The following is a 14,914-nucleotide window of genomic DNA, read 5'->3' as shown; positions in this document are numbered from 1 at the left end:
AGCTCATTAAGCATACATCAGGGATTCTTATTCATTATCTTGAGCTGACTTGTGAATGGGAAATCCAAAACTGGAACCTAATCCGAATGACTGTTGCGTGAAAAACGACACTTCTGGCTTCTTTTCTTCATTGAACGCTCATGTTCGATAAATTGCGTACCGTGAGTCTGAAGTTATAAATCTTGGCACTCCGAGGCAGAGGCAGGAGCGAGAGGCATGCTTTGCTTTTAAGTGGAAGCTTACAATTGAACCTCAGGCACTAGAGTCCATAAATTGCAGCATCAATTATTAACCCAAATCTGTTTTAATGTGCTAAAAGAAACCCCTGTGGGCATGCTAATGCAACTAACAGGAAACAAGAAGAACAGATAAAATGACCAGTGTTGGCCCTTTTTACCTTGGAGCTGACTGAAAGTGCAAGGAAGTGTCCGGCAGAAAAACAGAAAACACCCCGTCAGACATCAGTGGCCATGCGGAGTCATATTAGCAGCTGAATAATACAGAGTCCCATTCACTGGAAAATGGAAATGTGCTGCTATAATTGAGTCGCATCAATGTAACTGATCATCTTAAGAGACACGTCCGTGACGGAGGAAAGAAGTAGCACGTCAACACTTTGACAGCCGGGATACTTTGATGATACATGCATGAGTGTTGAAGCTGAAAGTGCGCTGAAAGCAAACAATTCACCAACTAAGAGAGAACCTGAGCTATCAGCAGAGAAATGTGCTGTTGGTATTGTTTCAAGCCTTGGCTGAAAATTAAAAGCAATTTCATCATCTTCCAAGTGTCAGTCCTCCTACTGTTTTGCAGTGTCACATACACTCCGTTTGTTTAAAAAACCCGTATACAACAAATCTATCAGGATATGCCTGTCCATATTAACCGATAAGCCAAGCAAGGAGAGAATCAATGAGATAAGCAGTCAAGAGAGCCATAGGAACTCTAGAGGAGCTACAGAGATCCACAGCTCAGGTGGAAGAATCAGAGACGGTACACCCTAGAAAGGTAGCTAGTCCACTGCGGGACAACACAGAGACCGGCAGGACAAGCAACTGTGCACATGCACACTTCCAAGGACAGGTTTAGAGAAGCCAATTAACCCAACAGTCATGTCAGCATACCCAGAGAGAACCCACTCAATGCACAGGGAGAACAGTCAAATTCCAAGCAGAAAAACCGCAAGTCAGGATCTGAACTGGGTGCTACCAACTGTGCCACTGTGCAATCCTGCAGTAGGCAACAAAGTAAAAAAAAATGACATGTGTACATCGCTATGAACACACCATCTGCACAGTTGATTCTACAAAGTATTTATTGAAGCAAGCTGATAAGAAATGCCTTAGTTCTTGGATTTGTTTTATTTGCAAAAAAAAAAATCACAAGTATAATTTCACTTCACAATTATATTTTACTTTGTGTTAGTTTATTGCAAGAATCTAAAGAAAGGGATGTTTCTGAGTCTCATCCTTCAGCAGGTTGTGTAAAATTTTGTACATGTTGTTGCTTGGAGTATAAATAAATAAAATGAATAGAATGAAGATCCAGCTTTAAAAACAAAAAACAAACAACAAAACACTGCAGGAGACATTTCTCTTTTCTCACATCTGAGAATTTGTTCGAATTGAGTCAAGACACAAATGACATTTTCTCTCCTTTGACTGTTTAATATTTAATAATTCACCATGTTTCTGGAAGGGTAAGGTCCTGATATGAGAGCAAGCCCCAATTTTGAAAATGAGTGCTTGCCAGTATAAAGCAGCAACCCAATTCCCTCTGCTGGGCATACATGATGCAAAACCTGTAAATGTTTTTGATTCTCGTGCATTAAAATATTGCTCGGGGCACACTACAACACTGCTGCACATCTAACCAGTCGGCAGGGGGAGGCTGTTTTTACTTATTTAGGCGATTGGCTTTAATTTCCACCCAGCGATCACTGCGGAGGCTCTTCAGGACAACCTCACATCTCTGCCTTCATCTGACAGAGGAGGAGCTCGGAGTGTGCGAGGCAAACGCCAAGGCTGTCTTATTAGTGCTTAACTCTCCCACTTAGGCTTCCGGATTGACAGAAAAAGTAAGAAAAAGTGCTCACGCAGGCTGTGCCATAAACAGTGGCAGTGATAAATATCTGCTGTCACTTCCAACATGACTCACTTGTCTGAGTTTTAGCTTTACTGCACACAAAGGAGGCTGGGCCAGAGCAGCCCTATATGCCGCTGTAAAATCTTTATCAGATAACACATAATAGATGCACTCCATGAAAAAGCTTATATTACCAGAGAGTGCATTGAAGTGGAACATAGCTCAGCTCCAAATAGAGAATAATGATAGCAGTTTTAGAAAGGCACAAACCGACACTGATCCAGGTAAAGAGGAATACAAGTCCTCATTAATCTCACAAAGGAGGGTCCATTCATGGACTTTTGTGAGAAGTTCACTTCCATTCCTGTTGGACCAGACTGCAGAGAGGAAAACAACTATTCACCACTTTTTGTTGTAGCCTGCCTTTTAGGTGGTTAGTTTCAGCAAGCGAATGGGTTTGAATACAAAAGTCTCTGGAAAATTATATTGAGTCTGACAATATGCCATTCAGCTTAAAGGAAGCGATTCAATAACTGCACTGCTAATGGAAATATAGAAAAATAAAAGGTTCAGAGGTTTGGCTAAAGTGAAGCTTGTGTTAATGCACAGAAATATTCCCTGAAAGTGTTGATCTACAATATGTGGTTAACTTTTGAAACATTTCTCATGTAGTTATGATGTGATGCTCTGCTGTGAAACTTTGGTCTGTTCATTTCAATGAATGCTACTTTCCACAGCAACCTTGTTGCAACTTAAGACCCTCCAATGACACCCAACAGCAGGAGTCCACAATCAAAAAGAAAACCAGAAAATACTTTTGAGGAACATTTCAAAGAGCTTGTAGGTATGCAATACATCACCAGTATTCAAACTACACAGGCCGATCATTTAGACAACAAATCTGTTATATAGATCATCTACATTGTTTGTTTGAATCGGTTTACAACATACTAAGCTAGTAACGTCATGTGCCTTTGATTTAATATAATTTTGATTAATGACAGTTCATTTTGTAAAATAATTAAAGTTGCACAAAAACCGTTAAACTGCAAAAATAAATTCTTCAATTTACATGATAATTGGTAGCGCCATAAAAAAAAAAAGCGAGTTCTCCTCCTGGTAAACTTCGAGTAAAACACTGTCAAAGTGTTTTCACAAATATCTAATGACCCAGTCTGATGTGCAAGCAGAACTTACTGGGCTCACGTCAGTCCTGAGTATGTTTTATTAAATTGTCCTGCTAGAGTCTAAACACATGCAAATCAGGTGATTTAATGACTCCAGCTCAGGTGTTACAGCGACTTATTACCTGAATCATTGAAGGAACGGTGACAAATCTGTCCAGGTTGTAAATTAGAGAAAATGAATGAATTTTATGCACTTATTTTCACTCTGATGCAGCAGAGATATGTAGACTCAAAACTGGAATCAACCTGTGCTGCTGAAAGCTTCTTCCAAGTTAAAATGAGTCTAAACATGGTAGAGACAATTTACAGAATACATTATTTGGGTAGATATATGTGCCATTTATAATATAATAAATAAATAAATAAATAAATAAATAAATAAATAACCACTATTTGTACTTTATATGGTTTTAAATTACAATGCCTGGCAAAAATATTTATACCAACTCAATTTGGTATGAATCTATGGTGTGTTGTGTGGTGTTGACCAATTTCATTTTGGCTTATTTTGGGATATCTGGTTAAATGGAGCAATTTACAAATACACACCAAAACCTTTTGGAGTTTAATTTGCAATATGTATCATTCTCTCTCCATTTCCAATTACACACTACTTTATGTTAGTCTATCACATGAAATCCCAGTAAGTTTGTGGCTATAAAGTTGAAAAGATGAAGTGGTCTACGGAGTATGAATACTTTTACTGGACTCTGGACGGCAATATACCATATTAAGCGAGGAGGAATGACAGAAGCAGATAATTGATGGTTAAATGCAACTGTATAATCAGTAAATTAGTCTCAATTAAGGTTGCTGACCACTTACTTGCCTCCCAGAAAGAAATCATCCAAAATGTATTACCATTTATGCCCTGCCTGCCACATAATGAATTATGAAGTGAAACTCATGATAATATGAACTGGTAATAATATTTTTTCCCCCAAAAAGCCATCAAAGTCATCCTGCTGGTGTTCTGTTTCATGAAAATACATGTGGAGATTTACACACAGCTGCTGGGAGTGCAGTCATGTGTGTTTTTTTCTTGGAATATTGCCCATGTAGAGAATTAGCCAAATTAGGTTATAGAAATATAATCGATGTGACTTAATTAAATCTTGTTTCCTTAAAGCATAAACATAATTAATCTATATTTTCTTCCAGAGGAAAGGAGGCGTTTTTTTTTTTGTTCCAGTTAAAGTTTACCTCTGAGTAATTTAGATTGACTACCTCCCCACTAAATGCCAGACACAGTGGGATTGAAGCAAGATTGGCAGCCCTTTACAACTCCTCCAGTTTTCTTTCGCAGAACACCGACAACATGCAGGGCACATATGCTACAAAACAGCCTTTGCAACAACAACACTCCAAAGACACTTCTAACCTGGATCGAAACATTTCGGCTGTTTGAATGCATTGAACAACAGAGGAAAAGCCATTACTGAGGTGGTACAGGTCTTAAAAAGCTCATGTGTGCATGCTCTCCCATGTGCAATGAGCTAGTTTGTTTGTTGAAAACCTTCCAAGTGGCAAAAAAAGCAGCTGCTATCTCAGCAGTCTCAGGGGGCTAGTTAAATTTAGAAAGATAATCTCCTGCAATATGCTGAGGGATTAGGACGTTAAAAAGCACCGGCATGGGAAGACGATAACGCCGTATAGTTGTGGACAACAAGAGGCCTCCAGTGCATTGTGGGGAACAGAGAGGCATGTTTAATATCAGGCTAATCAGTATGCAGATCAGGTAAAACAAACAGCAGTTGTGCAATGACACGTCTTTGTAATTTGCCACCGCGCCCTCTGTCTAAGAGCTACAAATGACGATGATGACAACGACAGTTCATCTTTGGGCTATTAGCATTGTCTCCCAAGGCTTCACTGCGGTACTTTAAGAGAACATTACCTGCAGGAATGCTACACTAAAGCAGGGGATGTGCTATCTGTGGCTTAATCAATGCCATTTGCATATGCAGGATAAAACTAATCCTCGTCAAGGGGAAGGTTTCACACCTGAGGCCATTTCTTGTCCTTCCCAAACCATCCCAGTTCTAATAAACGATCTCTTGGCACCATTCACCTTGCCAGGAAGAGAACAAAACACACTGTGTGCAGAGGGAGGGGGGACACTACAGGGATGTTTGGACTATGAATGAAAGTGTGACGTGATGCAGAGAAGAAAGACTTCTGTCAGGCCTGGTTGAGTGTTTTGGGGGCAATGAGAAGACCGGGGGATAACGCTGTTCTGTCTGGAACCCCAACCCAAAAGCGAGCTCCAGGTGAATAACAAAACATGGATCTGCAGGAATCAGGTTCAAAGTGAAAGGGACCACAGTGAGCTTGGCCACCAGCTTGCTGACTGGGACAGGACCAATGTTGTCGAAAACTTAGCCAGGGGTAACAGCTCTCCTGCCGATTCTTGGTTGTGCTACATATTTTAAAGGGTCAAAAAATGCAGGTACCATAACTGAAGGCAACCTGAGAAAGGAGGTGGTATTCCTCGGTCAGGGGGATTTGTGTCACATTAAAGGAATGCTGAGCAGAAAAAGACTGGGTTTCTAAACATCCCTTAAGGCCCTGCATTGTGGAGGCCACCCTTTCCATCTTGAGCACTTCATTCTTTATACGATAAGCAAATTTACCCTGGCAGACAAACGTGACATTTTCCTTGAGCAGGAAAAGCTTAACAGCCAGCTTCATAGGTGGGCAAGGTTGATAAGACGACAGCTGGGAACTGAAGAGAGTGGAACAGCACCGTAAAAAGAAGATGACAGAAATCAGTAGGAGAGGGATTTTTTTCCTGCCTTTTCATTTCCAGACATCTATTTTGTAAAGGGTGAGGTGAGAGCAGAAGTGACCTGCCTTCGCTACCCAGGTGTTCCTCTTTATGCCTGCCTCTTTATGGTAATGCCTACCTAAGGGTTGCTTTTGGTCGGCTTTTAACACCGAGGCTCATGTAGTTCTCAGCAAACTTATGTTGCTCATCACTTGTGTGAGGCTAGAGCACCGAATTCTATGACAAATATGTACAATGCCTGGCAAAAGTATTATTAACGCTCAGATACTTCACTTATTACATTACTACCACAAAAACTGAATTTTAAATCTGTATTTTGTCATAGACCAGCATCAATTTTGCTATCATTTTTTTTTTTATCACACAAGGTTTAATTAAAAACATAAAAATGGGGCATCTATTTGTATTCACCCCAGTTTAATCTGCGGCCCTTAAATAAATTAAAAGAGAATCAGTTGGCAGGTGCACTGTACTTCTAGTGGAGCAGCAAAGACCCTCAGCTTTGTAATTTGTATTCTGGCCAACTATGACCCATGTACTCAACACATCTGGTTATTTATGCAATATAACCAGATGTTATTTCATGTCATTTCCTGCATCACACACCCTTTTCAATAAGCCACTTCCTAATATATAACAGAAAATAGTATGACAACAGGTTGTTTTCCATTTAAGCTGTAGATTGCAACAACAATACAAACAATTATAAAAAAAAATCAAGGGGTGTGGACATTTATACAAGACACTGAAAGAAGTTTTTTGTTTTGTTTTGTTTTTGCCGCCCCTAAAAGTTGATTATCGCAGCAAGAAATCATCTCCTATTTTATTGCCATGATCTGTTCCCTAGTAGATTAAAAGGAAAGCGTGTTTTTTATTTTCTCTTATTTTTCTCTTCACTGCTCTGCCTGTGGAGTTGCACAAAACCTAGAGCTCTGTCTCCTGCTGCGTGCTGCTGTGAGGCATGCTGGTGTGATGTAATGCAACGTGAAGTTCTCCAGGGCTCAGCAACGCCATACGTGAGATGCTTTAACATCACCAGCCATCATGAATTTACCTGCAATAGGTAGAAGAAACCTGTGTAGTTCAGCGTAGAAATGACAGCATTGGCCAAAGTCTCTCTAAATCAGATTGATGATCCATTTTCCCTGCCCCGGGGCTGGAGTAATGTAAGGGCCCGGGATCCACCGAGGCTGCAAAGAGACAGATGGGACCTTGTCTGCCGTGACCTTGCTGAGCTAATATTTCTCCCAGGCCTTGTCTGTTGCTTCGTCATTAAAGGTGCCACGACCATTAACATTGGGAGAATACTTCAAAGATACTGTTTACTTGGACAAAACACAAGTGGGGTGAAGAAAAACCTCAGCAGCTGGGCAACAAACAGAACTGCTATCCAAATGGCCAGTGTCGCGTGAGCGCTTAATATGTTTCGGAGATTCATTTGGAAATGATATATTTCAATGCACATGCAGCAAGGGCAATCTGTGTGTTCGTAACCCAGCCTTGGGATGATTATTTACAGTGTAACAATTGGCTCAACAACAAAAACGCAAGTTTTGATGGTAGTGCTAGCAACACGATTCACTCAAATAGATGGTAGAAACACCAACTAGGGAATATTGTAGGGTAATAACAATTTAAAAGGAACAAAACAATAATATTTAGTTCATCTCTTGTCTTTAAAACAACTTAAGGCTGTGCTCCAACTTTACTTCTTCCTTTATTTCTGCCGATGCTAGAGAGACAGGTTGATGAGGATCTTGTGAGACTTCAGTTCCTCTGTGGGTTTAATCTCACGGTTCCTTCTGTCTTTTCTTTGTTTTGTTGGCGGGTACACAATCTGTTGCAGAACGTCTTGCTCTTCTTGTCACTCGAGACACCTTCTTCTCAGCTGCAGATGGTTCAGAGTCAGAGCTGAGTGAATTTGGGTCAGATCAGACGGCTTCCTTGCGGTACAGTTTAGACTGGCACCATGTCCAAATGCCAAAAGGTTTTGCAAAATTAATATGATTTAAGAGAGGTTTGAAAGTGTGAAACTTTTGTTTTAGACTTACATAATTTTTTATATAAAATATTCATTTATTTTTAAGTTACTTGAGCAAAAGATGTTTTATTCAAGAAGAAGAAACTTACATTCACCTTTTGGAAAAAAAATTATGCAGACCTAATTTGAACCCTAATTTCAGCTGCCTCGATTTGTTGTGATTAAAAAGTTTGGATTGTTCATACACTGTAAATATGTAGTTGGAACTAGAATAAGCCAGATATTTACATACAGTGTATAAAATCAAGGCAGCACAGTGACACAATTGGTAGTCCTGTTGCCCTGCAGCAAGAAGGTCCTGGGTTTGAGACCAGGGGTCATGCTGCATTGAGTTTGCATGTTTTCTCTGTGTATGATTGAGTTTTTGTCAAGAGAAAAAAGGGGCAGGGGTAGCACCACCTAGTACTTCTCTCTGTGAGTGTGTTTAAGTTTTTGTCTGAAAATGTAGCACTTGTAAATATCTGCTTTCAAGTGCACAACATACAATAAGATTTTGTCTTCAGATGGAGACTCTCAGTGAGATCACCTGCATATTTAAAGACAATGCCATAACTTGGTATGCAAAAGATTCTTTAAGACTGTAACTCCTTTGAAATTAACTTCAAGGCAACTACAAGAGAAATATGAAAGTTGTAAATACTTAAGAAGGACTAGAATAACTGCTGTTTGCTAATGAGCTGCATAATTTCTGTTTGGCAAGCATCATTCATGGTGCACACAACACGTGCTAAATCAACACAGTTAGCACACCTCACAAACACCTTCTATTTAATGATGTAATACACACATTAAACTCTGTAACACTCTATAAACCAGGGACCTTCAACTCCAGACCTCGAGGGTCAGTGTTCTGGAACATTTAGACGTGTCCCTGGTCCAACACACCTGAATCAAATGGCTGCATTACCTCCGCAGTATGCAGCCAAGTTCCCCAGAGTCCTGCTAATGACCTAAATAATTGATTCAGGTGTGTTGAAGCAGAGACACATCTAAAAGTTGCAGGACACCGGCCTCCGAGGCCTGGAGTTGAAAATCCCTGTTATAGATTACAGGTAGAGAAAACACTGTCAGCTGTTTTCCTTATTTTTACGATGTCATTTAAAGTTCAGAGGCCTTTTTCTTTAAAGCCTTTTTTTTATTTTTTAGGTTGAAGGAAGCTATACCTTAGTTCACCATTTTCTCAAAGCAGACATTTGTCTGCCAATATTCATACAAATATTTTGGCTTCCCAACAGTAACACACAGAACCTAAGCTACAGTGTTGGTCGTCCAAACGAGTGACAAGTAAAACAGACAAATCACTCCATTCTGATGACTGCAAACAGCTGACATTACCTTTGGTTACGGGAGGCAACACAAGTCTTAAATGCAACTTGTGTTGCATTTAAGACTTGGGAGTTGAAATATCCATGTTTTTCTTTCATCACCTTTGCTTGTGTCTGTGCGGAGGCATCTGTGACACTGTGTTTGATGGACAATGAAAAAAGTGCTTTTTAAAGCACATTCATTGAATATGGCTTTATTTTTGCGAGTCACAGATTTTATGAATTATGTATGTCTGTGCCAAATAACCTATTGCCAGCAGAATTTTGATTTTGCTCTCTAAGCCTCAACTACACTGTTACTTATCTTGTCATGAAAGTCGGTGCATATAAAAATGTGTCTTATTACCCTTTCTGGTAATACCTACTTAGTAAGGCTCGACTTGGTTATAAGGATTTTCCTACTTACAATGATATTGTGGTAGAAGCCCCTTATTAAGAATCTACTTCACTTACATATGAAGTGTGTGTAACCTTAAGTTTGTATCCACATGTGCAACAATTTGTTTACCTTCACTTTCTCATATTTTTCAAAATTTTAAGGCTGTACATTTATGCAGCAATAGTGTCATTTTGATAACTAGAGGGAAAACAAGGGTACACCATGGACTTATGATATTACACTGCAACGGATCCCTTGCGTCCAAAGTCATCTATGATTGTGTTTTTAAAAAAATACAGAATGAACATGAAGGTGAAGGTGTTTGGGCCAAATCCCCAACTAGCACTGCAGCACTTTTTAAATTACGCTGTGGAATTTAGGAACTTACAGAATAAAATCTTCTGACACAAATCTGTTTTCACTTATCCATTTTGTATTGATACAGTACATAACAAAATGTAGAAGTCGGCCTTTTTCTGCTTTTCGTAAGACTTTAAGCCTCAGAATAAATCTTTCAATTAAGAAAGAATTGCATAATTTTACTCACACAGGAAATGTGGGCTAAGAAGCAATCCAGCAGGTCACTGTTACCATCAGCCAGGAACACAGAGATAAGAAAATAATCAAAAGGAATAGGCAGAGGGTAACTTCAGCTACACTGCATTGGCAGATGAGTATCCAATTTAATTCTTTTGGTACCTATTCTCCCATACTTTATCTAAACCAACCAACGCTCTGCCTGTTGGTGCGTTTTGCTTTTTGGAGACCTTTTAATCCTTTATAACCTTTCTGCTGCTGCAGTGCTAAACATGCAATAAAGTAAAGGAAGAGCATAAAAGCCCAAACTCTTTTTATCTGCAGTTTCTTATCTCTCATTAGCCATGGTCTGTGATGAGAGCCAGGGCTTTGCAAGGGGGGATTATCTATTGAAATATGGCTTCATTTTGGAAAGACTTTATCAGCAAAGCTATTTAAATTTTGATAATGAAGAACACTGTACATCCCCCAAGTGCATTTATACCATAGCGTACACACAGAACAACAGAGAGCAGTGGGTCGCAATCATTGTGTAATCATTCAGACAACAGCACACATACAAGTCCCTGAGCCTCCAGCAGCCCCACCGCCCCAAGGCAGCCCAGCCCCCAATATTTGCTGGGCTTATGATTTGTTCTGGGATCCAAGCAATAAGTAAAGGCTTCCTCATGGCCTTGTAGCCAGATTGAATTGCAAAAAAAAACACGTTGCACCTGGTGCAGCAAAGAATGGGAAGCAGGAGGCAGCAGCACTGTCTGTACACACTACCTGATGGCTGAAACCTTATTGAAAATCTGATAATGATATTTGGGGAACCTAATGGTTTTCCTCTGCAGGCAACAATCGGTCTCACTCAATTCCATTTTCATCCCACTGTCCCCCCCATCTCCCATTCTCTTTTTCATCTTCCGCCTCTCCCTTCACAGCATGCGGCCGACAGAAATGCATGATGTACAGATGCATGGCACAGTTTTAGAACCAGCGGCGCCATGTCGCGTTGCCTTTGCATTTTGTTTTCAAGCAGAATTAGTCTCGGCGTTATTGAATAATCAATGAGTGTCACTGCAGGTGATCGACACAAGTTTGCTGGCTTGCTATGTTTACTCCATTTACGTTAAAATTCATCAAAAGGAAAACATTTGATGAGGGATTGAAATGTAGATTCTTTGTCATGCTTGAAATGTGGATTTGTTATTTTGGAAACTATTTCACCTTATTAAACTCATTACTCTGTTGCAGTAAATTTCAATACAAGGTATATGTTCAGAGCCTCTGTTGAAAACAAAGGTGTGATGACCCATTTTTCCCATGGAAAACATAAGATTTTCCTCTAATGAGCTCTAATCATGCCATATAGACTTTATCTGAGAAATGGGAATCCACATATAAAGCCTTGTCTATAAGCTGCTTCAACAGCAGAAACAAACAACACATCACCTCATCGAATGAGCTCAAGGCTTTCAACTCGCACTGGCGTTTTCATTGCAACACATTCACAATAATTAACAGAGCTAAGTTTTTTATTGCGATTAATAATGGAGTAGACAATGGCGTTATTGAGCCTCACATTAAATTGCACTCATTAAATTGACTTTCCTCAACGCACCAACTTGGAGTTCTATAAAGCAGGCCTGCTGAAAGGTCAGCGTGATCGTTATATAATTTAGCTGAAGAACAATTATGAAATGGTGTAATAGGAGTGTTTTCTAATGAGCGACATGAGAGTGACATCTCCCTCTCTGTGGAGCTAATCTATCTAATTGTTAAAAGATGAAGAGCCACTTCAGAGATTTAGCTCAGCCCAGATATGTAACTTAACCCACTTCTCAAAATTACTGCAGCTACATAGTAATGCACTTTTCTTGTATTTGTCTTTTTCATGCCGTTGTAGACTTGCATGCCTCTCAAACTTACACTCTTAAAGGGCGCCAATTAAGGGGAATCACTATAAAAATGGCAATTTAAGAAGCTGGTTGGTCCTGTTAGATTATTTTTTTCTGAAAGTGACAATAATCTAACATATAGTCAGAGCAAACCTACTCGCACACCCTACTTTTCAAGCAACCCAAACTTGATATGCATCACAAACTTTATACAAATCAGATTAAATTCAAAAGTTGGTTTGCGGAAACTAAATCTGTTCAAACCAGACTGTGTGCTTTCTCTCACCTCCTGAACATATAAATGAAGATCTGATTCTAAAATACCAACACCGAGCAACCAGTATCTGTCTGGGCTGGTAAAAATTTGGCAATATTTAAAGGAGAAATTATGCATGCATTAGAAGCAACTGCCCATTTATGTAATATGCAGCCACAATAAACAGTGCTGCACTCTTAAAGACCAAAGCTTTTTGATTCAAGCAGTTAACATAAAGAAACTGTTCATCAATTGTAATGTATTAGATACGTCTTTAAAGCATCACAGACGGAGTGAACTGGATATAAAGGTGCAATGCAAATATAATTTACTAGCATATTTTAATATAATCAAATTTTCCATTTTATTGTTTTTATTGTGACAAGAAACTAGACGTATATCTTGTACTTTTTTTTTTATCTAGGAATGAATCGAATGAAGAAATCCTTCAAGTACTCACTACAATCAAAAGCTCTACAATAAAAACATCTCCATCACACATTGATTTTGAACCACAATTCTGAATGTTAGTTCTTCCTGCTGCAGTCAGACGTTGTGCTTAAAATTTTAAGGAGTGACTAGATCTTGTCAGCACCTGGAGCTCTATGTGGGGAATATGTTTCTCTATCTCTTTGATCACTTGTACACCTGCTGTGTTTGTGACTGAAGGGAGAAAAACTGTGTTGTGATGCATAAGCAGGTGCAAACTGCTTGCATCTGCTGGACCTGATGAATTTGTGAGTCAGGCACAGAAATAAAGCATAAATAAATAATAAATGTAAAATGTGCAAAATAAACAGGAGTAATTTGCATCGCTTTGTGAATTTGCCGCAGAATTCTAAGCAAATCTATGTAAATCACGCATGCATAATTCAGCTACACACTCAGCTGCTTCTTTTGCATTTTATAAATATAAAAGGTAATATTTAAATTGAAGTTTTCTTAAATAATAATGTACACAGGGTGGGTATGTTGCTTTTGAATTTGAGTGTGAAATATTTGCTAAATTAATGATTATTTCAGTTGCCAACATACTAGACAAAGAAGTAAAAACTACTATTGAAGCTGAAATACTATACAAAATAATAGGGATATGCGAGTATTTTTGCTGCAAACTGTTGTAGCGTACATTAGTGCATACTGAGTTATACTCTACTTGTGCATAATTATTCAATTAATTTGGCTTGTGCATTCTGATACATCATTCAAAGAGTTTACTTACCAATCGGGCAGGAATATATACATACATACATATACTCTCTCTAAGTGTGCTTCAGTAAACAGCTGTTGTCTGAACCCTTCATTTGAAAAACAAATCACCTCTGTAGTTCAGTCTGGTTTCATCATCTAAGCCTTCTAACTAAAGCGAAACCTTTTTTTAAACTGTTGGGATCTACAGAAAGTTTTTAACAGTTTCGCAACCAACTATTGTAATGCTTTTATGTCGGTGCCCCCCCCCCAGTCATTTCTGAGTCCCCTCCGACTCGTTAAGAATGCAGCAGCTCACCTTTTAACTCAAACTCCCAGAGGAGGGGAGACATTTCAAACTATTAATATTTGCTTTAAAACCTCTCAACAGCAGCTACTGATCCTCTTTATTTGCATTAGGTCCTCGAGGTCAGACAGTCAACATTTACTTTTAGTTATACAGGCAAAGTACATATGTTAGGATATAGTTCTGTGGCAGCAGCTTGATTCTAGAATTAGCTTCCACAAGATTTTTGATCTAAAGCTGAACGTTTCAAAACTCAAGACTGCTTTCATGCGGGCACTTAAAAATGTGGTGGCAATTCTGGTTTCATCTTGTTTCTTCAATTTTTGTTTAATCAATCTTGCTTTTTTACTAGATATTTTTCACATATCCACACATAAATAAAATAAATAAATAAATAAATGATGTCCCATGGTGAAATCACATCATTGCAGCAGTGACCGTAAAAAAAACTTACCTGGCTAGGAAAGCTTCTACTCTCCAAGGTTTCACTGCTGCCCGTTTCCATTTCCTGTGGTTGGAAAAAAATCCCCAGTAAACTAAAACTTTTTCTCCTTCTCCCTCTTTGTCAAAGCCTAAAGTCTCCAATTCAAGCAAGGACAGAGTCTGCTAAGAGAAAAATCCAGGAAACAGCCTCTCAGGTAAACATTTTCTTTATGTCTGAAGAAAACATGAAGAAAGATGATTGTCTTATCTACCTCTCATCATCCTGTCTCATGTGCAAAGCTTGACCAGAAGCACCCCTGTTCTTGCTTGTGCATTTTCGTTATCATCATTGTAAATAAAGAGTGTTTTACCTTTACGTGGTTTCTGTTTTGGATCCAGAACGTAATAAGAACATTACACAAATTCGCAGACCTAATTTCCACGAAAGCGTCACTTGCTTGGAAATCTTAGGCCCTCACCCAGATACCAGGACTGTGGTACAGTTCTGTCCCCGT

The 14,914-nt window shown here is 39.1% G+C and overlaps 1 protein-coding gene across 1 annotated transcript in view; it reads right to left on the bottom strand.

Moving 5' to 3' along the window:
• The window catches only part of LOC103467507 (metabotropic glutamate receptor 7-like), a 166,336-nt gene that overhangs the window by 126,167 nt on the left and 25,255 nt on the right, over positions 1-14,914 (bottom strand). Inside the window, exon 5 of the mRNA XM_008413945.3 lies at positions 14,431-14,484. Within this exon, the coding sequence (XP_008412167.1) occupies positions 14,431-14,481 (51 nt within the window). The 5' untranslated portion in view covers positions 14,482-14,484. The remainder of the gene's footprint in view (positions 1-14,430; positions 14,485-14,914) is intronic.

Source organism: Poecilia reticulata, chromosome 7, assembly GCF_904066995.2.
Source record: "Poecilia reticulata chromosome 7, P_reticulata-male-v2, whole genome shotgun sequence".
Taxonomy (NCBI): domain Eukaryota; kingdom Metazoa; phylum Chordata; class Actinopteri; order Cyprinodontiformes; family Poeciliidae; genus Poecilia; species Poecilia reticulata.
Note: the sequence above shows the minus strand (reverse complement) of the source record. Positions and strands in the feature narration are given on the sequence as shown.